This window comes from Apteryx mantelli, chromosome 30 (genome assembly GCF_036417845.1).
Source record: "Apteryx mantelli isolate bAptMan1 chromosome 30, bAptMan1.hap1, whole genome shotgun sequence".
NCBI classification, from domain to species: Eukaryota; Metazoa; Chordata; class Aves; order Apterygiformes; family Apterygidae; genus Apteryx; species Apteryx mantelli.
The window spans coordinates 4224843-4252573 of NC_090007.1; the positions used below are offsets into that span (position 1 = coordinate 4224843).

Consider the following 27731-nt stretch of genomic DNA (forward strand, 5'->3'; position numbering starts at 1 on the left):
TGAGTTAAAACAAACAAAAAAAACCCCACACACCACTTGAAATAATTTCACTGGTAAAAGCACCAGCAAGAGAACTGCATGATGAGGCAGCATGGACTCCATCCCACCTGCAGCCTGCCTTGAGAGAAGATCCCAGCATGGTAGCCAGACAGCAGGTTTGGGCATCTTCTGAAGAAGGCAGGGCAGACAGTGCTACTGAATTTCCTGTGCACACCAGCTCTCAGACTACAACGGATGCTACAGAAATTAAACATCTCACCCAAGAGCCATAATAATTCCACTTATGTTTAAAGGACATCAAAGGATCTGGACACTCACAAGAGAAAGAAGAATGGGCAAATTATTCTCTTTAATCACAATGTCAAGGAAGTGCTATCCTGCACCACCCCATTTTGTGTACAGGCAGAAAAACAGCAGCAGACCCATCCTTTGATTTTCCATTCCATAAAAGTTTTCTTTACCCCCCAACCTCACTCTCCATTAAGAGGAGGCAGCTGAAGAATCAACACACATGATAACTCCCAACTGAACCTCCAGCAGAGGCCCAGAACCAAGAGTCCGTGCAAGCGTGCCAGCAGCTCACTCTGACGTCTTCCAGTTGGTACCTGGGACTCCCAGGCCAGGTGTGCCATCCCCCTGAAGCACGAGTCCGCCTGGTGCAGAAAGCTGTGCTCATAATACACTTTAAACAGTAGGTAAGTGAATTGCAACCTCTTTACTCACCTCACATGATAAATATCCAAGCTACAAGAGGTGATGTTCTGCCTGTTTTTGCATCATATTTGCTCATTTGTTGCTATTCTGTCCAACCCTATTCCTGGTGACTGTTCCAATGCTCTGTCTGCCTCCCTGCAGCTGGTTAGGGCCTGTCCCCTCCACACTGTCAGATTAACCTGGCAGGGAGACACAGTCATGTGCTCTTTAGTGGCACCAGCTGATGCAATGAATAGAAACACTGAAAACACAATTCCCCCTGCAAAGTTGGGGATACATGAACATCATCACTGGCAGCAAGCTTCACCTCTGCAGCTGATCTTGAGAACTTGCCTGATGATATCAACATCTCCATTATGGCTGTGCCCCCCACACCTAAGAGTTGCAAAGACCTAATTGTATTTGGTTTGGTAAAGTGCAAGACACTGCAGCAACAAAAGGCTTATTGGTGCAACCTCATATGAGAGATGTATGTTAGTAGAGACCTATGCGCCTTAAGAGCACCTCTAAGTGCTTTTCAGGGATGCTGTGAGGCCACCAGAAGATAACAGCAGATGGAAACTAGACCAGACACTGTGGCTGTGCTCTCAGATACCCAACTCTGTCCAACCCTGGAAGCACTGGTGAACACAGAGGAAAAAAAACCAGCCTCCTTCAGCCACAATTAAAAAAGGAGCCAACAGCAGCTGCTAGTGTCTTAGATCATTCACATTTAAATCTACCATACATCCTTACAGTGCAGTTGCTACACAGCAAAGCATAAGGCAGATACGTCAGACTCATCCAGTTCATAACAGGGATTGGTATAATGATGGCACACCTAACAGCCTCTTCGTCTGAAAAGGAACCAATCTATCCTCTTCCCTCCCCACTCCCGCCCCCACATTTCATCATGCAGTAGATTGGTGCAAGTTCAGAGATGGCATCGCTTTGAGAGAGGTACTGGAAGCTCTAGGTGGTAATTCTTCTCAGAGAACCTGCTCGGTGCTTGATGAGGAAATGTCCAATAACCTCCAAGCAGCATAAGGGTTGAGTTCATCCTGGTCTCTGCAAAGCGCCCACACATACAGCATTCGCAGAACCTTGTCCTGGAAGGAAAACGCAGTTGTTAGAATTTGTATGACGGTCACAGACTTCCCACATCAGTGCTGACCAGGAACAAGCTCCACACTTCCTCCAGAGATTGCTCTCGTTGAAATTTTGCTTTCTGGATACTAAGCCCAAAGATCCCAAATAAGGATAGGTCCTGCAACATTTACTGGGTTGTGGTTATAAACTCATTAAAGTCAGGAACACAGACACTTTTGATTTCTGAACACAAAATCAGGATTTCCAAGTATCTGTGGAGGGTGTACATTAACTGACACCACTGTCAAGCTTGATAATAGTTTACTTATTTTCAATATAAATTTCTGGTTTCAAACTCATTTTGACTGCTAGGGTGCACTGCTATCCATAACTTAGAGCTTAGACTCTTCCCCACACCTATAACTCTGCCTCTCCCATACCAGCCTGTATAACTGCTGATCAGCTGCATCCACAGCTATTACTAGGTCTCACACTTCAATAGGAGCAGCTGGAATTATCCAGAAATTATAATCATTGAGTCTGAGGAGAGAGAGAGAGAGGATAAAAATCATCATTTATTGATGAAAATCAGGTCTTACCGAGCCTAACCACAGTTTTATCTACAACAAACACTAATTCTTCAGTCAAATCTTTGCTGCACAAAATACAATGTCTTCACCACAGGAGTTTACAGGCTATGAAAAATAGCTGTAAGATTTCCCCTGCTTGATACATGTAATGAGAACACTTGCAGTTTTGTCCTTAGTAAGTGAATAAGGATAAAAAACATACCTCAGCACATCCCGAGTCAATCACTCGGGTCTTAAGAAAACAAATCCCTGAATAGTCTCTGCAGCTACTGGTGACAAAGTCTCTGCAGCTCCCAGGAAAGGGGTGACACTACCTACCTATCAGACAGAACGGGCTGCCAGGAGAAAAATCTCATCACCTTTCTAATCACAGAGAGAATCCAACATGCTCCTGTTTATGGGCAGCCAAAAATCAAGCCACAGAAGCTAGCTAAGTAACAAGCAGTCATACAATTTTCCCTTGAATAGCCAAGGTCCCATCTAAATATGAAGAAGATGCTCTCTTCCTGGGTAACTGTTAGCTCTGCTAATTGATTCTGAGTTAAGTTACAGGTGATTTGTAACTGCCCAACAATGATTCTCACTGGAAAGGCTGTAAGAGCACTGGAGCACTGCTGCAACCACACAGTTATGAGGAGTGCTGGTTTATGCAAGCCCAGACCGAACTGAACTGTTTGTATCTGGGACCACAAACACTGAAGTACATTTATAAACATAGCAGGTATCACTGATGGGCAAAGGAAAGGTTGTTTTAGTAACGCTGGCATATATTTTGATATTAGTAGGTCTTAGATTTCAGTGAAATATAAGCACAAATCCAGTATTTTCTAATATACCTTAATTATAACACTAAATCAGTTACATTCTCTAAGAATTCAGAAGTTAATTAGAAGAATTAGAAGATAAATAATTTACCTGGAAAAAGATTTTGTTACTCTATCTGCACTGAAGTCAGATAAACCAAGGCCAAAGATACATCCGATGAAGAGAACGACTAGGAACAAGTACTTGATTTTACAAACTCATTTCCAGACAAACCAAACCAAAAAAACAAAAAAAATTATCTGACTTACTTCAAGGGAGTTATATTTGAACAGATTCAAGAATGTTTGGGATGGAACAGATGTATAATGTGAATAGCATTAACTGCAGAGGGACAAGTATTTCCCTCAGATAAGGAAGTGTCATTGAGGGATCAGACTGAGCATTGGCTCAATTCCCAGACGTGTACTTAACTACTATATTTTGATTCAATGTGTGAATCTTTATAGGTTACAATTTAGGTATAGAAATGTGAGGGGGAGACTTTCTGTACCAGTGCAGTCATTAGAAACTAATGCTTTAGAAATACTGTGCATCATAAAGCCATTTTTTCTTAATGTTTCAAAAGCTTAACTTGCTTTAGTTCTGGTTGGAAGTGTTAAAATGAAAACGTGAGTCATGCAGATGTTTGCGATATGTAAGTAAGAGGAGCAGAGGAGAGAAGAAAAGAAAAACAACAGAACACTTGAGTGCCTGAGAAAGCTGGAGAGCTGTGAATCCTTCAAGAAGGATCTTCACAGCATTCATCAGGCTACCAGAGCCTAAACATAACTCTGGATTATGAAAGGCCAAGGCATCCCAAGCTCACAAAGAATGTTTTTTAATCATTGTTTCCTTTCATTTTTTGGCTTGTTTTCTAAGTCTTCACATTTATTTCTTTTTTCTTGTAAAAAATAAAAAATCCTGCTAATACATCAAGACCTCTGACTTTGGCCAGTACAAGATACCGTATGGTAAAAGTAAAACAGGATTTGTAGCAAGCAGGTCCCTGTGTGACTGACTGCAGGGAAGTGTCAGGGGTTTCCTGGGACTCAGCTCCATCTGGACTTGCTTGTTCTCAAAAGCCATCAACAGATCTAATCCTTCATGAACTTGTTCAGCTGCGGTTGAGCTAATTTACACTTTCAGCTTTCACAGACCTCTGTCACAGTAATCACATTCTACATGAGTGAAAACACTGTCCTTTGTTTCAAGTTTTCTGCCTTCATTCAACAGACACTACTTGTTCTGGTGTCACAAAACCAAAGGGTTCTCTTATTTGGCACCTTCATGGCAACCTATTTTACAGCCCTTTATCCATGTTTATCTCTTTTCCTAATTCATTTGCTTTTTTAATGGATACTCTTCCATGCCTCTCATTGCCCTGATGACTCTGTAATTCTTTTAATTACACTACATATGTTCTTGAATATAGGGTTTCTGAAGGAAGAACAGCAGACCACCTTAGAATTGCTGGTGATCTCAGAACATGCACTACTAAACAAAGAGCACAGCTTTCTTCCTGAAAATGAGACGTGATGAAGCATAGAAATGTTTTGTTCCCGAAGCTGAGAGATTTCTGGCTTACTGATTTGGTGCTTTTATTAACAGGGTACATCTTAATCCTGAATGTACGGTGCATGCTGCTGCATATAGAATGCTGCATACAGAAACTGAGACAGCAAACATCTGTGGACTCCCAGAGGTGGGTTTCAATCATGGCTATGCATAGAAGATAAAATTTCTCCTTTAATCCCACAGTCTACTACGAGAAACAGCATCCTGTCTCAGAGTCCCTCAGGATTCAGTTTTAAAAAGATTCCTCTGACCTCCTAGCACCGCTCAGTGGGCTGTGTAAGGCTTAGCTTCCCCAGATTGATCGTGTGGTGCTCCACAGGGATCTCCTGCGTTTACTACCAGAACACCTGGCCCAATTCCTTCACAGACTGCCCACTCTCCCCCCATCTCACCGGGGGTGAGCATGCAGCACAGCAGTGGGAGCTTGAACAACTGCAAACTAGGTAATACCGCAGCAATTACTAGCACATGATTTCTATTTAGAGAGTTTACAATTTGAGGCTCTTTTTCCCTAGAAGGTCATTTGTTCAATGCTCTGCAGGAGCAGCTCAGCAGTAACACCAAATCATAGTTACCAGGCAGCCTGCATCTGACATTTGATTAAAACTAAAGTTTCGTTTCCTATGGAGAATTTTAATGCATCTCCCTGATTTATTGCTGCTCCAGAGAAATCAGACAGCAAATGGACTTTGATATCCTGTTTAATAATTATCACATCAATACCTATCTTCTAGGATTGGAGAAATTTAATGCAAGAAATCACTGTATCAGCTGTTCTGCCCCCTGCAGTCAATGTGACAGGTCGTAAATCAGTCCAGATGGGCCCCATCTTTAAAATTAGTCCATTTCTTGTAAACTAACAGTCTGGACTAAAGAGAATGGTTGCAAAGCCAATATTTATTAAATGCATGCATTAATTTTAATGCAAGTCTGCTAGAAACGCCCAGCTCCAGACTTCTCACAATGTCACCCATTATACATCATTAAACTACTTAAAACATTGCACAGACACAGTGCAAGCCAGAGCTGTCTGGAGAGCCAGCCACTCAGGAGCAAAGGTATTCCAGAAAAAAGCACGGGCTCATCCAGCATGCCGTGTCATTAACTCTGGTAACAAGCATATTCTGTGGTTAAATCTGAAAAGCTCAGTTTAGCATCAGTCACAACAGAACCTGCAGTCTAGGACTTGCACATTTAAAAGCTAAATCACGGTGAAGTACAATCCACAGAGACGTCAGATTTGCTGCACAGCAGTCACTCTACAAAACACCTCTTGTCAGGGTTCCCATTAGAAGCCTGTATCATAAATAACATTTAATACAAGTGGATATGGGAGAGTTCCAGGAAGAAAAGGCTTGTGACAGTGTAAGACATTTTGTACCAGTGCTGCAAGGCAGTAGCAAAAAACCTGAACTCCCACTTCCACTTGGTTCCTGTGATTTTTCCCCATCTCCAACAAACAACCTAGTTAAGTAACTCCAGCTTCTGCCCTGTTTGTGCTCAGCTCTTACGGGGCCCTTCATGAAAGGAAGAGGGGGAGAAAAAAAAAAGAACAGGATTAAGTGGAAGCTGTGTGATGGGACTTTAATATGTAGCTTTCCAATCCTGTCCCAGAGAGCACTAAAGGAGCAGAAACACAGGTGACAAATGTGCAGACAGGGGAGAGTTGGCCAGGCAGCAGCAAGAGGAGAAAGTGCTGCTGGTGGTCACAGCTCCGGCTCTTCTCCTCCCCATGATCTAAAATGTTCCTTCTAGGTGTTTGCAGACTCTTCTCACTTAAGATAATTCTCAATTAATGGGTTGTAACACTTGTTTCAAGAGTCTGACAGAAATAAATGGCTCATGCTGAGCACCACTAAACACCTCACCCAAAAGACGCAATATTATTCATATTTACACTCTCCACCAGGTTTCACAGCCAGCCAATCTTGTGTCAGCCAATTTAAGCTAATTTTCTTTCAGACTTGCATAAGGTTCTCAAAGGTTTCTCTAGAGTCTAGCTATTAGCACATCTGGCCCAGGATAACCTAGCAACCCACAAAGCAACAACAAGAACAACCTGGTTACATGGGATTAATCTATCTATCCTCCTTAGGAAGCTAAGGGTCACTAAAGAAAATCTATGGAGCACAAGTGAGAGGTTTCATGGGGTTTATACCTACCAGTTACAACCTCTTTTCTAGCCATCTATTTGAATACACAGAATATATCATCAGTGAAGACAGATGCTGTATTTGAGTAGAGAAGAAACAATTCTGCTACAGCCTTATCAAGACAGCAACCCCAAGCAGCAGAATCCATTAAAGCACCAGCCCTGCTCCTCTCCGCACGGATAGGAACAGAAATGCTCTTTTCTAGGCTTCAGCAACTACTGGTGCTTTCCATACCTTTATCTAGCAGCTTTGTGACGAGACTGACAAGAAATACAGCTGGAACAGCCTGCAAGAATGAGTTCAACTGCCGCAGTTTTCTAACTCTCTCCAGATTTTCACTCACCTTTTGACCCCTCCACCACTGCCAAGAATATTTTATTTTAGTCCAATATTTCCAAGGGTCTGGAAAGACTGTAAAACCCAGTACCCCATGTAACTGCACGACAATATCTTGACCATGGGTGATGACACCAACCAGTCAATGTATATGTACAGGCAGACACCCACTGTTTGAGATGCATTGCTCTTTCCCTGGTTTTCCTCAATTTTACCTGGGGCTAGAGTTGATTTCTTGGGTCAATCATTTTCATCTGTAAATATTCAGATGATTTTTCTCACTTGATTTAATTACTTGGCAAATGTTTATGTGAACACATGCAAACAAGTCCATGCTTTCTCCATAGTGCTTTGTGGTGAGGGGATGTGAGCCAGCTCTGGTCCAAAAGCCACAGAGCCATGACTGTAAAGCACAGAACAAAGCTGATAACTCTGCTGTAGATTGATTAACTTAAGTACAGAGTAGTATGGACACTTACACTGCTTCCAAAACAGAGCTTGTCCATTCTTCCCAGGTCTGGAGAACAGGCAAAGTCTTTAACCTATTCATCTAAAAAAGTTTCTCTAGCCCTACCTATTTTCTCTTTCACTTGTGTTCAAGTCACCTGCTTCATCCTCTAGCCCTGTCTCCTTAGGACCTCTAGGAGACACACAAGCAGACTAGACACCCTTGCAGGGCACAGCTTTCCCGTCCGCTGTGGGGGGGACCTCAGTATTTTACAGTGCAATTCATGAAATGGCAGATTAACAAGTGCATGAACATCCTAAATAACAACAACAGTTTGTATCACTATGCATTTATTCATTTGACAGCCTTCTTTTTAATCACTGACAGCTCACAATGTTCTAGTGGAGACTGTGAGGCACCAAGGGTCAGCAACACCAGACTCCTGCAAAAGCTCTAACAGCAGAGAAGGCACATTCTTGTGAGTGAATCATATAGAACATGGATAAACAAAATGCAAAAGCACTACAGACTGCCTTAAGGGATTGCTAAAGGGACTGGATCCATCACAACTGAGATGGCTAGTAGGAAAACCCAGGGAAACCGTAGAGAGCAGGTGAGCATCACTTACCGGATTACCTTCCACCACTTCCCCTTTCTGGTTCTTAACTACCATCACAATCTGAGCCTGAAAAGTGATAATTAATACTGGTCCCTGCTCCATCATCTTCCCCATAGCCAGCTGCAAAGAAAGAAAATTCTGTTAGGAAAAAAGAGAAATTCTGAAGATTAATGTAAAAGCATCAAGTATTTAACATAACTGCTATGGCTTGACACAGCTAACAGTGCCATTGCCTCTCAAAGCTGAATCTAGTCACTTTAATCAGGTTATACCTGTTCTGTTGACACCGCCGCTGTAGACATTATTGTAAAGCATTTTCCCCAAACCTTTCCCTGTGCTTAAATACTTTCCAAAAATTGTTCTCAAAGTTTTCATAGTTTTTCCTATGTTTAAAAATTTGCAAAACATGAACAAGCTCTATTTTAAGTATTTCCAAAGTAGAGACTAATAATAAAAGAAATCACGCTCTTAAGAAACATTTCCCAAAGAAAGCATACCAAATGAAGCTTCTTCACTTGCTTGTAAATGGATCTTTAACATGAAACTGTACTGAACTAGCTAAAGAGAACTAAGAAGGAGAAAGACTTTAAGGTGACAACTTTTTGTTTGACAGGTTTTTTGTTCTCTATTCCAGGATCACCCCGTTAAATCTTCTAAGAACTTAGTAGTTGAAACACAATAAAGAATGGAAATACAATAAAGAATGGAGAATTTTGTTTCCCAAAGCTGTACTCTTAAAAAATACAATCCTCTTTCTGCCTCTTTTGTAGGAATGTAGTAAGCTACAGAATAATATTTTTTATCATGCTCTTGAGCAACTCTGGAGTTATTGGGTATTTTACCCAAAGAGTTGATCATACTACCTCATACTACCTCAGACTTAACAATAACTTTTCTGTATATGAGATGCACTGTTTCAAAAACATTGCATTTCATCACATAATAAAGAATGCCTCACAAGAGAGTCACAAGAACGTGCCCTAATTCACAAAGGCACGTTTCGGACTTTATGCTCGCACTTTGCTGCCTTAAAGCAAACAGTCAGAGATCAGTACCTACTTCTCTGGCTGACACAGGGGGTAAACTATGAGTAGAACGTAGGACTGCAGTGAATAACTGTGTTCATTCAGGCAAGAGGACAGAACTCTGCTAATAACTCTGCTATTTTTGATAGGACCGGAGGTCTAGGAAAGGAAGGTATGCAATTTATTCTCCCCTGAGGAAAGCTCAGCACTTCTGTAATGCCCCTTTGCTTTACCTACTGAAGGAATCAGTTCTCTAACGCTGCAATAACTCCCACCATCCCAGTCCAGGCTGGATTTATGGAATGGGCCCCACTCATTCAGCAGTGTGCAATCTCCTTCCACCCAAGTATCTAAAACTACATCTCACAGCCCTTTGACAGACCAATTTCCATGACAGCCATTTTATATTACACCACATAGCAAGGGATAATTTTCTGACAATATAAATTGCACGTGTGTTTCAGGGAAGAGGGGGACCTCGTCAGTGATCAGACTATATCCTTCATAGGCACCAAGATTTCCACACTGGTGTTCCTCTATTCTTTTAGTACTATGAACTCCCAGAAAACCTTTAATCAAAACAGTATTTATAATACTTCTCTCAAATCAAGTTAAGAAACCCAGCTGCACAAGTTACATACTTAAAACCACATTTAGGCAGGTAACAAGTAGCCTTAAGAAGCATCAAGGATCCAAAATTTAACTTAAGGCAATAGGTGTCTAGTGAGGTAGCAAACTAGAGTGCTTAAATGTGTACCTGGCCTGTGAGTTCCGATGCAGATATTTGAAAGTCTCGATTTTAATATCAATGCTGCAAACTCTGCAGCATGTCAACTCCTTTAAATCTTCTAAATATTCTTCTTCAATGAACTACTTTTTCTGGACAAGATCATTCAACATACTACCATATATCTTTTCTAGGGAAACACATTTAAAAATTTAAATGTACAACACCCTTTATCCCCCCTTTCTTGCAACACAGACAGTATAGTAAGAATTGTACCCATTACATTCCATATCAATCATTTTCAGGCTAACAAGATGTAGTTTTCTTACAAAATTTCATGCAAACATATAGGCATCCAAAACAAGTTAATAATGAAATGTCTTTCCAGCCACGACTCAGAATCAGTGCGCAGCTCTATACTAATTAGCACCCACAGAGGAAATAGCTTATTCAGTGTGCAATAAAACCATGTCTCCTAGACACTAACTTAATACAGAAAACCCTTGATTTAAATAAGACACTTTAATTTAAGTATGTCTCTTACTTCCATAGGTTTAATTTTGTTAGAACATGTTATTTATTGCTGAAAATAATCAAGGGAATTGCAGATGCCACAGAAATTTTCCTGCTCACTTGGCACACGCAGTCAATTTCCAGGGTTGCAGAAGAGGTAAGAACGACTTCCTCTGAACCCCAGATGGAGGAGAGAAAACAAAAAGCCTATCAGACAACAAAACAACAAGGTCTTAAGAAGAGTTAGCTGTGTTAGGAGGTGCCCTGTCTATTAACGGTAGACAATTTTCTTTCTCCCTGTGAAGATACATGGTCATTAATCAACTCAGCTCCCATAGTTCTTTTGCAGGGCTACACATGTCAAACTCTTCAAGCCTCTTGCTGTAGAGAATTTCCTCAGGTGTTTCTGAAGCTCTCCTGCACCCACTCCAACTTCTCAGTATCTTTTAATAACGTGGGCACAAGAAGAAAGAAATTCCGACAGAAAAAGAAAAATCACCACAAATAGTCCTCTTTTCAGCACACCACTAACAGCCTCCAATTTTCATTCTCTTGTCATCCACTGCAACTGATGAATTTTTCCTGACTTCTTGCCTTGGAGGAGTGTGACTGATGGTAGACAACATCTGCAAGCCAATATACCCCAAAACAGCCAGACCAGCACTCACTTTCTGGACAGCATCCTTTTATCACTATCCTCCATCTTCACCTCCACTTGAGATCTTCCAGCTCTCCACTTCTGGCCCTTGGACTAGATCACCTGTGGGTATAGACCCCCCCACTGCATATGTCTAACTGTGTTCTCTGTTCCTACAAGAATGACTCTGCTTTTGGCTTTATTAAGGTACATTTGTCTGAATGGATTCAGCTTATAATCTTAGTCAGGATAACCGCATACAGCTCTATTGTCAATTTTTACAAGAATAGCAAGAATGCTGTTCTGTACATCATTTACATCTCTATCAGAAAAAAAAAATTGTACTCCTTTCCAGATTACTGGAAACAGATGAAAACATTGAACAGTGTCTCACCCAGTATCAGTCCCTACAGAGCTGCTTAAAAACATAGCAGTGATTGCCCATTGACAACTCAGTTGACAATTCAGCAATATATTTTAATACAAATACTTTGTAGCATCAAGTCAGATGTCTTAAAAATTGCCAGTATGCCACAAGCGCCTCCTTTTCTCTCCCAGCTAAATTGACCTCTTCAGAAAGTAAGATCAAGTCCAACATGAAGCTTTTTTCTCTTTGAAGTCCACGAAAACTGGCATTAACCATATTACCATCCTTCAATTCTTGAAAAATCAAAGCTTGTTTCAGGTATTCAGTTGTTTCATCAGGGAATGAGGTGAGGCCATTCAAAGCAAACTCTCTCTTGGTCACTGAGAGAGTTATATGAGCCTCTTTCCAGTCTCCTGGAATTTCCCCAGGTATTTTGAGATTAAAGTCAATCAGTAGGCAAGAAATTTCTTCTTTTACAACTCTTCAAGGACACTTAAATCAGCAGACCCGTTTATCATTGGCACAGGTCTAATATCTTCATTGGTTATGAGTGGAAGTACACAGTATAAATATACTATCATACTCTGTTCCAACAGAAACATGTAGTGAACATTGCTACCATTGAGCTAGCACCTTTGACAACAAAGGTAAACTGCTGTTCTGACTTCAGACTATTTTCCGTGTGTGTTTTAAAGTGCTATTGCGTAGCTGCCCTATTCCCCTCCTCCCCTGACATATCTCCTTTGAGGCAGAGCTGGCTATGGAACAGGGAAGGGCTGATCAAAGGTAAGAATTTCTTTTTGAAGATGCTTTTGCCATTGAAGGAAAAAGATCTGAAGGGAAACTTGTGGGCCAGTGACAGATGGAAGTATGAAAGTACTACTCTAGACTTACTGCTAAGTACAAGAGTAACAGTTCTGGCTCAATAAAAAAGAATGTGGAGAGCATTAAGACTGTGCAGACATTTGGCAAGAATCCCCAACTACCAACACTGATCCTAACCAGGCCATGGCTTCACTCACAACCATTACTTTCCTCCTCATCAAGAGCCAACAGCAGTTAAGTCCCTCTAATAGCCATTCCTGCATTGCATGACCTTGAGACACAGAAATATCACACATTATCATCCAAAGTAAGCATCAACAAAGTCCTTCATGAAAACACTGGGTCAGTGCTATTTGCCTTTATTATTAGCCTTTCTAAATCTATACCCAGATGATTAAGACCAAGGTGCCCTGGCAGAGAGGGGACAAATGACAGTGCTGTAATTTAGGCTTGATCACACAGTAGGGAATTACTTCCTCAAATCTGCCCCCATGTGCTCTCCCTTTCAGCAGTGGTGATCTGTTCCTCTGTTAGCAGAAAGAGCAAATACAAGAATAGCATGAGGCAAGAAACAACACTCACAGCAGGAAACAAAGCAGGAAAGTCCTAAAGTTATGAGTTTCTAATTCAGCCCCCAAGGTGAAGTACAGAAAAGGACACTCACATCAATGTTGTCAATGTCCAGAATCCTGGAGTGGAACTGGAGACCCATGGTTTTGGCTTGCTGGATTGGATGAGCAAGTTGACTGTAAGTCTAAATGAAGCAACAAACTTGTGTTACACATTTGAATTTGTTCTGTCATAAAGAAAAAGGGATTTTTTGCTTAGCAAGAACCATCAAAAAAGACAAAAAAAAGTCATTTTCTTGCAAACGTGCTGAATACTTATTTATTGCAAGATATCAAACAGCTGTATCAAATGTGCTGGGTTCCACATAACTAAACTCTCACTAAAACTCCCCTCTCCACTGGGCATAAGAGGAGATCCATCATTCACCACAGAATATGCACACTGAGTGCACCTGATAGCCAAAGCACTCGCGGCTCTGATTTGACAGCAAACGGGGAGAAACAATCTGGGAATCAAGCTACTTTCCTAGTACCCAGCCAGACCCTGGAGGCAGCCCAGTATTTCCTGGCTCCTTTGCAGGCACACACACATATGCTTCATTATTTACGCACTGAGAACTGTTGTCAGGAATAGTGAAATTTTATTTGCCTCCAGCATTATCACAGCATTCTTGGCATCTGTCAAACAAACATGAGGCAGTCCCTACCATGCCTCATGACCACAGATCTTCTAACCCTCACCACAAGCATTTAGGTGCAAATAACTTAAAGAAATATACTGGTCAAGTCACTAGACTGCAGTTGGAGTTACAGAACAGGAATTCTAGGGAGAGTAGGCAGCGACAGTTCTGTGAACCACAAACTATACTTAAGTTTGTGGGCAGACAGTATCCTGCAGCCTGGTTGGATACTTGCCACTGTTTTAAGTTTTTGTCTTACTGGTTGGCATTCTAACATTTTAGCCACCAGTACCACACACTTAACACTTATGGGCTGACTCTGTGCAAGAGCCTTTTTCTCCTGGACACTCATTAATGAGACTCTCATTCTCTCCCTTGGCTTATTTTACATGAGTCTCAACTTATGAGCTTAATTTACAATTACAACCAACTTAGAAGGGTTTGCCTTGTGTCTTACGCATTGCAGTAAACTTGCTACCTCCCTTTACAGATTTGAGAGGAATTCTGTGGTGTCATTTCAAAGGCTGCTTGAACCAGTAAAGAACTTTCTTTACTTTCAGACTGCTTTAAATATCTTACACTTACATACTGTAAAATTGTTAGGAAGACCTAATAGAACAAACCACCATGAAAATTTTAAACAGAAAAGGTTTCCTCCTCCATCGTGTGTATTTCCAGCCCTCTGGTGGTGGTGATCAGCAAGGAGAACATTCACTTTAAGCAGTTAAATTCTTTAGAAACAAAACAAGTATGGCTCTGTGTTGCCAACAGCACAATTATTTTGGAGCAGATTGAAGATTGAGCAGAATAAACATCCTCTTACGTTTAAATGCTAACTTCAGATAAGGATCTACTTCCATGAAGTTAAGTGTACAATAATACAATCACTGAATCACAACTAATTCATATACACTGTGTTTCAGGAAGTGGATGCAATACTGAAAATCTATCCCAGTAGGAAAACAAAACCACCATCTTAACAGTAAATTTTCTGCAGTCAGATTATTCAGGCTGCGGATTATCTGTGCTGCAAATTCATACAAATTTGAGCCTGCCAAGATTATTTGCTGGGATACTGCAGTGGAGCTGCATTTATGTACTAGCTACATGGACAGATCAACTCTGCAAGCAGAAAATCACCACCATTTCGGGTCAGTTCAGATGTCTCTGCACCTTCTTCCCCCGTATCAGGAATGCAGAGAAATGCAACGCAGACACAGTCAATGAATTCATAACCATAGCAGTGCAGATGGCTTGCATCTCTTTTAACAAACTATCACAAGACGGCCCAGTGCCAAGACACTCAAATGGTTTCAGAAAAGTCAGGCACGCCATGGCAGTGCTAAGCCTATGCTAAATCAGAGCGGATAGGTGTGAACTGGTGCCGCTGAGGCACTAAGGTGACTGTGTGTCATGAAAGCCCAAGCTCCAGGTTGCAGGAAAGCTCATTAGCTCTTGGGGACTTTCATACCAGAGCTAAATCCAGAGCTAATAAGGTCTCTGGAACTGAGAGCACACAGCGCAGCAATTCTCAAAGGCTCTGCAAAAGTCCATCGAAACCCAGAAGGGCAGTGCAAAACTGGAGCTAGTTAAACTAGTTTAGCTCTTAAAACAGGCATTATGTGTCTCTGTAAACAGCTTTCCTCCATTATCCAGACTATTTCAGAAATCCAGAGTGTAAACTTGGCTGCATTAGTGTTTTGTAGCATGAACATGTTACACAGGGGAGCAGCTGGGCAAAGCAGGTAAAGCAGTGTCACAGATACACGGCTGGATGGCTTGCAAAGAGCGCACAATGCGCCTACTTACACAGGAGAATCCTAACCTTTTCAGACATTTCTAGTAGCTCTACTTACCGCTTCATAGCACCAATCTTTGAGGATATCAAGTTCTCCAGACATCATAGCCTAAGAGAGAAAAATCAAATAAAATATGAACATTTTAAAATGCCTCCCATATCAGAGTTGAAATATCAGCACTTTCAGAAGCAAACTACTTTAAATCCTACATCATCTTGTGAGAGTTTGAAACAGGATAGGAGCAGAATGAATTACCAAATAAAGGCAAACAGCCGTAAGAACTTCTATAAATAAAAAGATACCAAGTAGAACAGACATAAATCTTTAAGTACTTAAGATACAAGCTATCTTCAAAGTTACTTTACAAAAGGTCACCAGAATGCACACTGCCCAGAAGTCCTGAGAGGTGGGATCTAACAGCCCAAGTACAGGACAGATGCAGATCCTTAGTTTTCAAGAAGGCAAAAAGTCAGGGAACACAATGAACAGAAGAATTGCATTGCAACTCATGAAAAGATTTTTCTTTAAAACACTGTGCAATAAACACCTGAAGCTTATAAGACAGACACTGTGAATTTACCAGATTTCAAAATAAAGTTACTTGTATGTGGCAGGATGTTTTTCAATATAATGGCTATAAATCTTTATACTTGAGGGCATCAGTAAGCTGGCTGCCTACAGTTGGAAAGAAACTCTCCTACGAGAAGTACATTTTCCAAGAGTTGAGAACACATTTTTTGCAGCTTGCTTTAGTGACATGGCACTGTTAGGAGTAGGAATTGGACTAGACTGATCACTAGGCTGATTTACTACAACAGGTCCACCTTATTTCCCTATAGACATTACAGTTCCAGTCACATACACACAAGTTAGTCACTAGAAAGGTAGCAGTGACAAAACATAACCGTACATCACTTTGGATGTCTGTATCTGCAGGCATCATTCTTTTTGACTCATCTTATGCTCATTACCTCATGACTAGGAGCATTAAATACTTCTACATGCTTATTAGCATGTATCAGTTTGAGATATGATCTGGCAACATCATTACACTCTAGTGTATTGTACGGTAGGATGAATAAATAAAACTTTGTTCTCTATTAACATCCATTTCTCTTCAGAAGTCTCAGTTTTTCCAATCTCATACAAATCTCTCAAAACATGATTTTTGCTATCTATCTTTTAATCCCCTACCTTCACTTTGTCTTTTCAGACATACTGTGACAATGAGATGAACTACACACGTTCACAGTTGAAGTCACATCCTTAATCAGTGCTATCTTTTGAGTGTTTTTGTACCCTAGTCTTCAGAAACCTTAAAGTTTCACAAAATTTCTTGACTAGTGCCAGAAATATTTTCACTGAACCATTTGCCATGACCTCGTCTTCTTCCCAAGCAGTTACGGATCATTTAGAATCCAGTAGTGCATTTGCACCAAATTCTTTCCTTCCTCAATATTTGATATCATCACTAGCCCTGTACTGCTCATTAACTTAGTGCAGTTTGATTCCTCAAATGCGCATACAATTTCTCATGGGAGAAGAAGGTCAGTTGCTTCCCAGGCCAGAAAGTTTTTTGCTACGCTATTAAACTGTGTAACATGATTTGCAACCAAATTGTGATGCAAGATCAAGCTTCCCATTCCCAAGGTTATCTCATGTAGGATGTTATGCTAAGCTGGATGCTTGAGAAGCAAATGCTGTCCCAGCTTTTAATTTTAGCATTAGAAAACTAAAAGCAAAATCTGCTATGCTGTGATAAAGGAAAAAAACAAAACAAATGCATCATACTCTGCCTCCACCTTACCTCCAGGACATTGGGGATTATATCATTCTCGCATTGCTTTAAAAAACGATCTTTGTCAAAGGATGGATCCACTTTAAGTATCTCTGTCAAAACCTCAGACATTTCTGTCTTCGAGAACAACCCACCTGATAAAACAATTCAGTAAGACTGGTGATATGACAACTGTTGCCAAAAAAAAAAAAAAGGAGAAAGACAGATTTTTGGTTATATAACAGAAGAAAAAAAAGAGTCGCCTGGGAACAGCTATAAACTGCACATTAGGTTTGAGATTTATCCCGTAATAGCACTTGTCATTGCATTACATTGCACTTCTGATCCAGTAACAGGTTGCTACACTGCATGATACTGGATAATGATCCATGCAAAGTACTATAAAGCTCCAGAATCTTTCCCAAAGGTTAGTAATACATTGAGGACAACAGCACTAACAGCCATAGGAACAGAGCTAAAAGGCTAGAGATGCATTTTCACAGCAAGGATGAAACATTACCTATTAAGTCAGTGACTTTGTCTGTGACAGCTCTGGAAGCTCGAATGAAAGCATTATCACTTTCATCATACTTCATTTTCATTTCAAAGAACCCTGAAAGGAGAGAAGACATGAGTAGCAGTGCCTTTTCACTACATTCCTGAACTGGGAACAACATGCAGCAGACTGTGGATTTAACCTACTAGTTCACTTCTAAATCTTTTCATTGATTAATAAGTTTCAATTTCAAAAGCTATGTTTCTCCTTATCTTCCTACCATGCTCTTAAATACTAATAACTGTCACCACCTATGGGATTAGTTCCTTTACACATGAGTATTAGGGTTCCTGTAGAGAACAGGGTCCCGCCAGAATCTTTCTGGTCTAGGAGAATGATGGTTTCTCTCACTTTAACTGCCAGAGCCTCTGGACTTGCTTAGAGCAGTAACAACCCCCCTTGACTCAGTCTGCTACAGGGAGCAGCAGAATGTAGCAATGCGAAGCCAACACCAGAAAGCGTACCTGGAAAATCAGAAGTAGACCTTAAAACTTGTCAATTTTTGATAGAATAGCAAGACACTGGTGAGGATGCAGTTTTTAAGCACCTCTGTGTACTCCTCAACCTTGAGGAGAAAGCAAGCTGAGCTATCACAAAAACACAAAAGTTACTGAAGGGGAAGGAGAACTCCTTTTCCCCCTAATAAAGCAGCGTCTCAAAGGCAGAAAGAAGAGCAAGGGCAGCGGGGAGGAGACGGGAAGCGAAGCCACTTAAACAAGTGGACATTGTTACAATAAAATCACTGTCTGTCTCTGAACACCATCGGATGAACCAAAGAAACTGCAGTAGTTAGTTGTGGGATAATGGGCCCACAGGGAAGCTTCTTCCGACCACATCAATTAACAATTGGAATGCTGCCCTGAAGCGTATGCTCCTTCCAAAAAATCACACCGTGTTCTTGGTACAGGTGGCACATAAAGAGAGAGCACACACTCTAGAGCCTGGTGCAGCCACATCTTCAAAGCTTCCCAAATTGTGAAATTACAGTCTGGGAAATATGCACAAAAAACAGAGAATGCACAAAGAGCTCATGCAAATGGCACAGGATTGGAAGATGCAATATGTGGAGAATCTCAGGAGCTATGAGTGTCTCCTTGGAAAGATTAACACATGGGACACAAAAACCCACTCCTGGACACTTCCCTAGGAGCTCTGCTTTAAAAGAAGGTGAGAAGAAACAGGGTCCAAATTTAAGGATATGATCCAGTTTTATACAACATTTTTTTTTCCTTATTTACCCTGCAGCTACAGGCAAGGATTATTTTGATTTGCTGAAGGATTCTGGTTTCAGACTTCTTTATGCCTTTCAGAAACATTAAGCATCTAGATAACCATCAAAAATTATTGCCCACTGCAATACTGATATCCACTATTTTTATGTTTTGAAGTAAAAATAGAAAGGAAGCAAAGTTCCACATATCCCAGAATTGTAAGCAAGTGATAGCAGAAACCAGCTCACTGAAGACAAGACTCTTCCTCACCTCAAGCTTGAGGTCAGGAAGAAGAGATCTCCCTGCCCTCTCCCTGATAACAGGCACGCATGCCCTGGCCTCTTCCAGGAAAAGCAGAGGTCAGTTCTCTTTGAGCAATAATGAAGGCAAGTTTTGATATCTACAAGGAGCTTTGATATTTTATTGATCAAAGGCAATACAAGTTTGGGGGGGGGGGGTCCCAACAGAGACGGAGCAGCTTGGAGAAGCTACAATGTTGTCAGCTACGCCTACTTCCCATTCACACCACCTCACAGCAACAGCTACAACAACAACAAAAAAACTGGCCATAATTTGCATTATGTTGAGACTAGTTGGATCTGATGCCATCTGTGCAACACAACAACAATCGGATCACTGAAAATAATGTGCTACTCCTTCGTCTTTGGAACACTTACTGTTGAAGACCACGTTGTTGTCCTTGAAATCTTTCCACTGCTGATACCATTTTGAATCCTTATGCAGCACCACACCCATAGCCTCCCTAGAAAAAGCAGAAGACATGGCTACTCATGAACACGTACTTAATATCTGAGCGAGAGTAAAAAACAGGATATACTGGTGAGCATCACTGCAGCATGCAGTACCACTGAGGCCGACACGTCGCATACAAGATACGTGACTTAGTGGAGCAAGGCAGTACAGAGAGGAAAGGAGCTCAGACTTGGTCCTGCTAAACTTAAATCAATAGCAAGATGTTAGAACTGAGAAAATATAACGCATGTGCAAATAAAAATGTCATGTCAGAACATTTTTTTCTTAATGCCCAGCTTCATTATCATCAACATACGGTGGAATTTTGCTCCCATATCTACCTGCTCTGCTAAGTTGTGCCTCACCCCACAGCCTCACTTCAGCTCTCAGATTTTACCCATTCCTGACCTGCAGTTAAATTTTAAAACTTTTATCAAATTATACAGAGAAATATTCACCCTAAATTACATCCAATACTTACTCATTAGCTTCGAATATTCGCTCCTCTTTAATCCTCTCGCCTGAGAATTCTTTTCTTTTTCGTAGTCGCTCTGGACGTTTGTAAGGACCTGTCTGCCCTAAAACACTTTCATCTATTTCCTTCTTAACAGTTTCTACTCCCTGAAAGGGAAATATTCTTATTAGGGCGATTTACCTTTCACAAAACTGCAAATCACTTCTGTTTGAAAAAAGATGCAACACCACAGGTTATTCTCCTCTCTGTCTACTCAGCAAATGGCTCTTTGCTAATGCATATGGAGAAATACACCAATATTAAGGCCTTCTGCTTAAGAAGTTAACAGTTTGGGACAGCAAACAGACAGTTCTATCTGGATCAACCTGAAGATAAAACAATAAAGTAGAAGGCACGGACACAGCCAAACCCGATGGCTGATGAGGTGCAACCTCTACAGGCTCTCTACAGAGCTTAAATTTGAGTAAGTTATGTTAGAGGAAGGAAGGAGTATCAGCTCCCAGCAGCTGCTGATAGAACAGCAAGATACATGTAAAGGAAGAATGATTCCTAGCATCCACAAAGAGGGGAGAAGAAAGAAAGTCTTCAGGAAATCAGCATTAGCAGCAAAACCATCTGAAAGGTCAACAAAATCCAGGTCCAAGAGACAAGCTCAAGCAAACAGAAGTTTTGCTTTTCCTGAAACACTTATTTTAGAAACATATTTTAGACTTCATAGCAAAAGTCCACACATCTCCCAGCTGAGAAAATAGCTATGAAGTAAAGTGTTTTTTGCCAGAGAAAAGGTGCAGAAAAATCACAGTAGCACAGCTTATACTAAAGGAGAGGTATGAGATATTCTCTCTCTTCGATGAGGTTACATCAAGAAAAACAACTTGATAAATCTGGACTGATATACACCAGAGCACAGCTACTTCCTTAATCCATACTTTGCTGAGAGGAAGCCACATCCCACTGTAATGACTGGAGGGAATTTTGTTATACACTTCAATAGGGATTGGGACTAAAAGGCATTTTTAATGTTTCTGCTCTATCTCGGCTGCACTGCTTTTATTAATTTACTGAACTTCTGAGCATTAGTTCCTCTAGTGACTGTACCTATAGAAGACTTGTTTCACAAGTAGTAGAGTTTCCTATTATAACCAGATACACTCAGGCAGAAAGTTGTTTTATATACACTCTTTCTGTACAGCTTTTTCCCAAGCTGCATGTTTATTTAGGACATGTAGTTTATCTAGCCCAAAGCACCACGTGGCTTTATGAGGACTGTTAATTTTAAACTTTATTTTATGCAGTAATTTCCTGGAGAACGCTCAGAAGCGTCCACCACAGCTTTGCCAGAATAAGACATCCTCTCCTATTAAAGTCAATGTGATTTCTTCCTGAAGAAAGTTACAACAGTGCTCAGGAACTAGACAGAATAGAAGATACAATATGAAGAAGAAATTGGACTTCAAGTGATTTTAAACATCACAGAAAAGCAAACAAGAAGCTCTGAAGTTCAGTCCGTTCCTACAGACTATAAAATACCGTCTGAGGGATCTGGCAAAGAACTGAACAAAGCACGAGCCCCCGTGGATACTACCCAGCCCTAGACTATCCAAAAAAATAAGGCACCTCCTAAATACTGTTATGGCTAGAGGGGGCCTTTAGCAGATGACATCCTATTAGGAACACAGAAAGAAGGGGACTGACATGACTGATGAGGCTGATAGTCCATCTGGCCAGGTATTCTCTCCTACAAAGGCTAAAGCCAGATACTTCAGAGGAAGCATGAGAAACCAGTGAGGAACATTTCTTTTTACACTATTTGCCAGTTGATTGGGTGATGTCGAAACATACAAGGGCTTATATATTTTCTAGAAAATTAGAGCTTTAGGGATGCCAGCTTGTCAATCAGTAGTTCCCAAGAGCACCACCAGTACCTGTCTACAGAAGCACAGAAACAGAACAGAAGCACAGAAACAATTTTTACAATATCACATTTTAGCAGAAACTCAGCTACTTCAGACTTGCCCTTTTCTTGGGCACCTGAATGAATGCTAGACCTGCAAAATACAGCTCTTTAACCTATCAGTTTATTCCAGCGGCTCACAAGCAGTAACTTTTTATGGCAAAGGTCTTGCTCTAAGAGTTTTGCATTTAATTTTAGACTCAGCACAAGCTTGCACATAACTTCCATGATAATGACTTGTGTCCACAGGACTGGGCCTCAGGGAAGCAAGGCACCCACGTATGTACCTGAGAAATAGCTTTGAAGGCTGCTGTCCTGCCTAGTTTCTCCCCTCCTTTTGTCACCGACTCTGCAGACTGCTTTGCTGTTTTTGCTGCTTCTTCCACACCTTCCTTTATCTTACGGCCGATATCACTCTTACTTACTTCATCCAAACTCTGCAACAAAAGAGGGAAGAAGAGGTCATAAAAAACACTGGTCAAAACTCCTTGAGTAAGTCATCTTTGAGTGCTACAGACATCCCAATGCATACCCAGTAAGACTAAGCAAGCCTAAGGTGAATACTCCGTTACGTGCCACAGGGGAGACTTATGGGGACACAGCAGCCAACACCTCTGTGCAGAGCAACAATTTTGGCTAGTCATGAGACCACATGCATTTGCAATAACTGCTATTCATACATTTTAAAATTGTTGACACTAAAGAGAAGGACCAACAATGCCAGAGTTAAAATACTCTAACCCTTTCCTTTTTTTTGTGTGAATAATTCAAATCCACACAAAACACAGTCTTAGGACCAAATTGCCTCAGGAGAAGGTTCTTCCATGTTATGTTTTACCTCTTTAACTGTACCAGTTATTTCTTCAAGTTTCTTTTTAATCACTTCTGATGTCTTCACTGTTTCAGATTCAATGGTTTTCTGTGGAAAAAACATGCGTGATATAACTATGAGAAGAAAAAAAACACTCAATCAACAACAGTTTAGCATATAGCACACCCCATTAACACTGTAATTTAGGACAAAAAAGCCACAGCTGCTCAGGCCTGAGTAGAATTAATAGATTCATTTCTCTTCCTAGCATTTTTTTAAGGTAAATAAACAACACTTTCTCACTACAAAAAAAAAATAATCAGAATATAACATGTTCTTCGCTGATCAATGCAATGTAAACTAACAGCTATTCTTAAACATAGGAAAAAGGAATTAATGAACAAATTTAACAGACTGAGCAGGACAACAGCTCGAAATGAGTGAGTCAGGGATTCAGAGCCCAACAGTTAATTCCATCACAACTGACTTAGAGAGCAGGTTAGAAAAAACTTTACAGTTCAACTGAAGAGCAAGTAGATGGCCAAGGTGGTTTTTTTTTGTTGTTGTTGTTTTTTTTTAAGTGCAGAGAAATCTTATTTTGAGTGGTCTGACAAGCAGTTTTTTTTTTTTTTTAAAAAAAAACTATGTCTGACAAAGCGCAGAGGAAGTGCAATACAAAGCAGTAGTATAAATACAAAGTAATTTATTGCCAGCTTTTGGTTCCCTTCCTGCCCTGAACTGCCCTATGTTCTTATGGAGCACACAATACTCAAGTAAACATCAGTACTTCACTACTGCAAGTAATGCTCTTTTTAATCCTTTAAGATTACACAGACAGCATCTAAATACTGACAAAATTACATTCAAGGTCTCATTATTTTATCTGCTCATTATTTGGGAATCTAAAGAAGGATCTGCTGGAAAGATTTTCCACCAAAAAGAAAAAACAAAAAACCCACTCTAAGGCATTGATTGTACTTGTCAGTATTTCCAGCCAAGCAGAAGTTCGTATGAGAACAGGCATGCTGAGCTGAACGGAACAATTCATTTGCACAAAGACTGAAGTTTAACATTCAGAACAGTAATAGCGTAGTGACTAGGCAATGAAAACATTGAAGGAATTCATGGGACTTACATATTTCCTCCTCGCTTCTCGAAGTGCATCAGATTCTTCTAGCTTTTTAGCTTCATCTCGGAACTTTTTAATACTTTCTTTCATCTCTTTATTTTTTGCTAACTCCTGTTTGATGTTCTCCACAAAACCTGATATAAAACCCTTTCTTCCTCCAGAAGAGTAACATCTAGACTAAAGAAAATCATTACATATTGCAGAAATCAAAGAGACATTAAATTGAAAAAGTATTAAAGACAGAAGGTGGATTTACTTAAGCCAAGCAGCGTGTCACTTCTAGTGTATTTATTGTTGTGGAAAACATATAGCCACCTTGAAAAAGCAGCACCTTACTGTCATAACAGCCAAAGGTCTAACACACTTGTAATGTCTTGTGACATACATCTATATAGCCATGAAAAAAGCTGTTTCTCCTCAGGCAGTTTGACACTAGCTAGGCTTGAAACAGTTGTTGACAATCAAACAATTTCTATGGAAGATTTATGTGGTAGGTGAAGGAGTTATTGGAACACCACTCCTAAACTCTGTCACTTGTACTCAATTACTAAGAAAATGCTTGGATTCATCATCTTAAAAAGTTGAAACTTTCACCTAGAACTGCTGTTCTCAGAAACATATCCACATCTAGTAGATTCAGTACTTTGATTGTCAGGAAAACACTTTCAGCCTGAAGTAAGAAATTCAACCATTAACCAACCTGATAAAGCTCTAAAACAGGCCTGCTCATTCTATACACTGTGCTGCTGTAGACTGCGGGAACCGGGTATCTTCCAGATATAAGCCATATGCCACTGACAAGACATTTCTGCAATCAAAACATAAAATTAAGTTAGCACACAATACAAGATGACAGCTGGCTTAAAGAGCCAAGAAAGAAAGGAAAGAATATTGCGAAAAGATAACATTCACTGGTCTTTAGGGAACAGATTGTAAGTGCTGCCAGGAAATATTTGCAGGCTGGCATGAGAGGACAATCCATAACAATGCTGTTATATGTTTAAACAGCGTTGCATCCTCTTAAAGTTCCTTTTGATAAAACCAGAGTTGCAGTCCAAAATGGGCAATATACTTTTCATCATTACTTGGAAAAATATATGTGCTGCACAGAAAGCTGATTTTATGAAAACAGTGATGTGAAGGTAAAGCCATCCTTTATATGTAATCAGTAACTGGCTGAAACATCTGTTCATGATGAGAAGTATACTGTTTTTCTAGGAAAACTGGCTCCAAAACTAACTACCCCCGCCCCCAATTACAGAGGACAACCAGGGCCACTCTGTGCATAAGCTTTGTGCTGCCTGGAGTCAGAGAAACATCTTTTGCCCCAAGACATGAAACAGAAAAGATGCATTTGAAGTCCACATACAGACTGTTCACCGAGAAATTTTGCTGCATCTTGCTGACACCACAAGCTGCAAACTCTTGTATCACATAACTCATCCTTCAGTTCAGCGTCCTATATTGACAGCAGACTGCACACAGCTCACAGCTTCTTGTCTTAGCTCACTCCAAATGATCTGTCAGCACCCAACTAGCTCCTCTTCCCCACATTCTGGGAGAACCTATTCAGCCCATCCTTGGCCTCCAGTCAGGCTAAACCTGGAGCTTTTATCTCAAACTAACCTCCTGTTCTTGAAGGGCCTGCATTACCCAACTCATGCAACCCAAGCTGCTTCTCTATAAGACCATCTCTCAAACCATTCACCCTAAAAAAACAAATATGGGCAAATTAAGTCCTATAGGCCTTGCCAGTGGAAACTTTGAAAAAACTTTGTAAGCCGAGAATATTTAGTTGTGTCCAAGACTAGCAATAAGGTCTTTATGTCAGGCTCAAAGCTGTTGAAATGGTGTAAACAGCCACACTGTCCTGTCCTGTAGCTTCAGTGAAAGCACTGACAAACAGCACAAGCCAAATCCAGAGCTTACCTCTGAGACAAAGCAATGGCATAACTGCCCCACATATCCTAGTGGCCCAAAAATATGCTTTGCATTAACTCATTGGTTTCCACATTTCTAGTAAGTCACATCTTTTAAATTCAGCTACCTTTTATTTATTTTCCCTGCAGCTATAACTAAGCTTTGTTAATTGGATTGCTGAACTTAGAAGTACCAAGTTTAAATCAAAGAAGTAAGCATTCTCCACAACCTATCATCAGGCCTTGCTGCTCAAATTATCACCAGGTCCAGGCTTTGTAGCATGCAAGAACAAGCTAGATATTATATGAAAAACTTGAACATCTGTATTCTTTTAACTGTGAGCTACATTAAAACCTGGGACATACTGCCTAGTAGACTTAACAGATCACTGCTCTTAACCAACACACCAATTTCTTCATTTGCTCAGTATTTAAAGGGAAAAACTTAACCCCAAGTTTTGCTTTGGGGAAAAAAAGAGATCATCAACAACCTTCAAAGGATATCAAACTCTGAAGTGGCTTTTAAAGTCAGAATCTTAGCATTCAATTCATACATCCACTCATCTTCTCAGCACAAAGAAAAAAAATCATGTTTAACTTGAACCTTTGTAGCAAAGAGCATCAATAGAGCAGCCTAATATTGCAGACGGCTCTGTTAAAACTTTCTGGAAGCTCAGAAGGCAGATGGAGGCTAAACAGACTATTTTTTCTCGGGTAGCTTTCCAGCAGCTCAAATTCACAGTGGGGGCCACCGCGCAGCATACTCGAGCTAAAGGAAAGGAGCGCGCAGGGATGGACACGGGAGCGGGGAGAGAAGCCAGCGCCCAGGCCCCGCCGCCCCGCAGCGCCCTCACGATAGCCCGGGCAGCCTTCAGGGAAGGGCTCGAGCCGGAGCCGAGCGAAGCAAGTCCCGGTGCCGCCCGAGCGAGCAGGGCAGGGCAGGGATTCGGCAGCCGGGCCGCCTCCCCCGGCAGCACCCGCCGGCCCGGTCCCAGGCGCGCGGCGGCACCGAACGCTCCCCGTGCCGGCCCGGGAGCCGCCGCGGCACGGCAGAGGCCTGGCGCCCCCTTCCCCCCCCCACGGCGGCCCCAGCCCCGCGCCACGCCGGAGCGGGCGGCGCCTCACGGGGCGGCAGGCGCGACGCGGCGGAGGCTCCCGCCTCCCGGAGCCTCCTAGAGCCGGCCCAGCCCTCGGCGAGGGCAGTAGCTCCCCCGCCCGCCGCCGCCGCTCCGCGCTCACCCGGCAGCCCCCGGACCCCGCCGCCGCCGCCGCCATCTTGAGCGTGTGACCTTCGCGCGGCGCCGCGGAGCGACGTCACCTCCACGCGCCGCCGCGGCGCAGGCGCAGGGGGCCGGGGGGGGCGCAAGGGGCCGGAGGGGGGGGAGGGCCGGAGGGGGGGGAGGGCGCGGCGGGCTCAGTTCCGGCGCCGCCGGCGGCTTGTGCGGCCCCTGGTCGCTGTCAGCAGCGGGCACCAGCCGGCAGCTCCGATAGAAACCGCCCCGTGAACAAAACGGGAGCGAACGAAAGCTCCTAGCTGCGTCCAACCTCAGCTGTTCCCGTGAAAGAGGCAACCGGAGGAGAAGTCCATCTGCCACGAACGGCACCGATACCCCCCATCAGCAAGGGAGCGCCTGAAGGCAAAGCAGAACCAGCCCAGCGCCTCGCGATCTGCTCGAGGTCCGCGCTGAACCTTCCTG

At 41.7% G+C, this 27731-nt stretch overlaps 1 protein-coding gene across 2 annotated transcripts; it reads right to left on the minus strand.

The window, feature by feature from the left end:
• Window positions 1-330: 330 nt before the first annotated feature.
• TIMM44 (translocase of inner mitochondrial membrane 44) lies at window positions 331-27332 on the minus strand. Of its 2 annotated transcripts, XM_067312812.1 has the most exons (13): window positions 27274-27332; window positions 24816-24923; window positions 24122-24292; window positions 23014-23094; window positions 22463-22612; window positions 20228-20367; window positions 19671-19756; window positions 17747-17839; window positions 17257-17381; window positions 15507-15557; window positions 13066-13155; window positions 8317-8427; window positions 331-1802 (listed from the first exon to the last, which is right to left on the minus strand). In XM_067312812.1, exons 1-13 carry the CDS (start codon window positions 27307-27309, stop codon window positions 1683-1685), a joined length of 1362 nt encoding a protein of 453 aa, XP_067168913.1. In that variant the 5' UTR covers window positions 27310-27332; the 3' UTR covers window positions 331-1682. The 2 variants fall into 2 exon arrangements, with proteins under 2 accessions (XP_067168913.1, XP_013816897.2); XM_013961443.2 differs by lacking the exon at window positions 27274-27332 and having other exon boundaries at window positions 24122-24287; window positions 24816-24882.
• Between the last annotated feature and the right edge of the window lie 399 nt (window positions 27333-27731).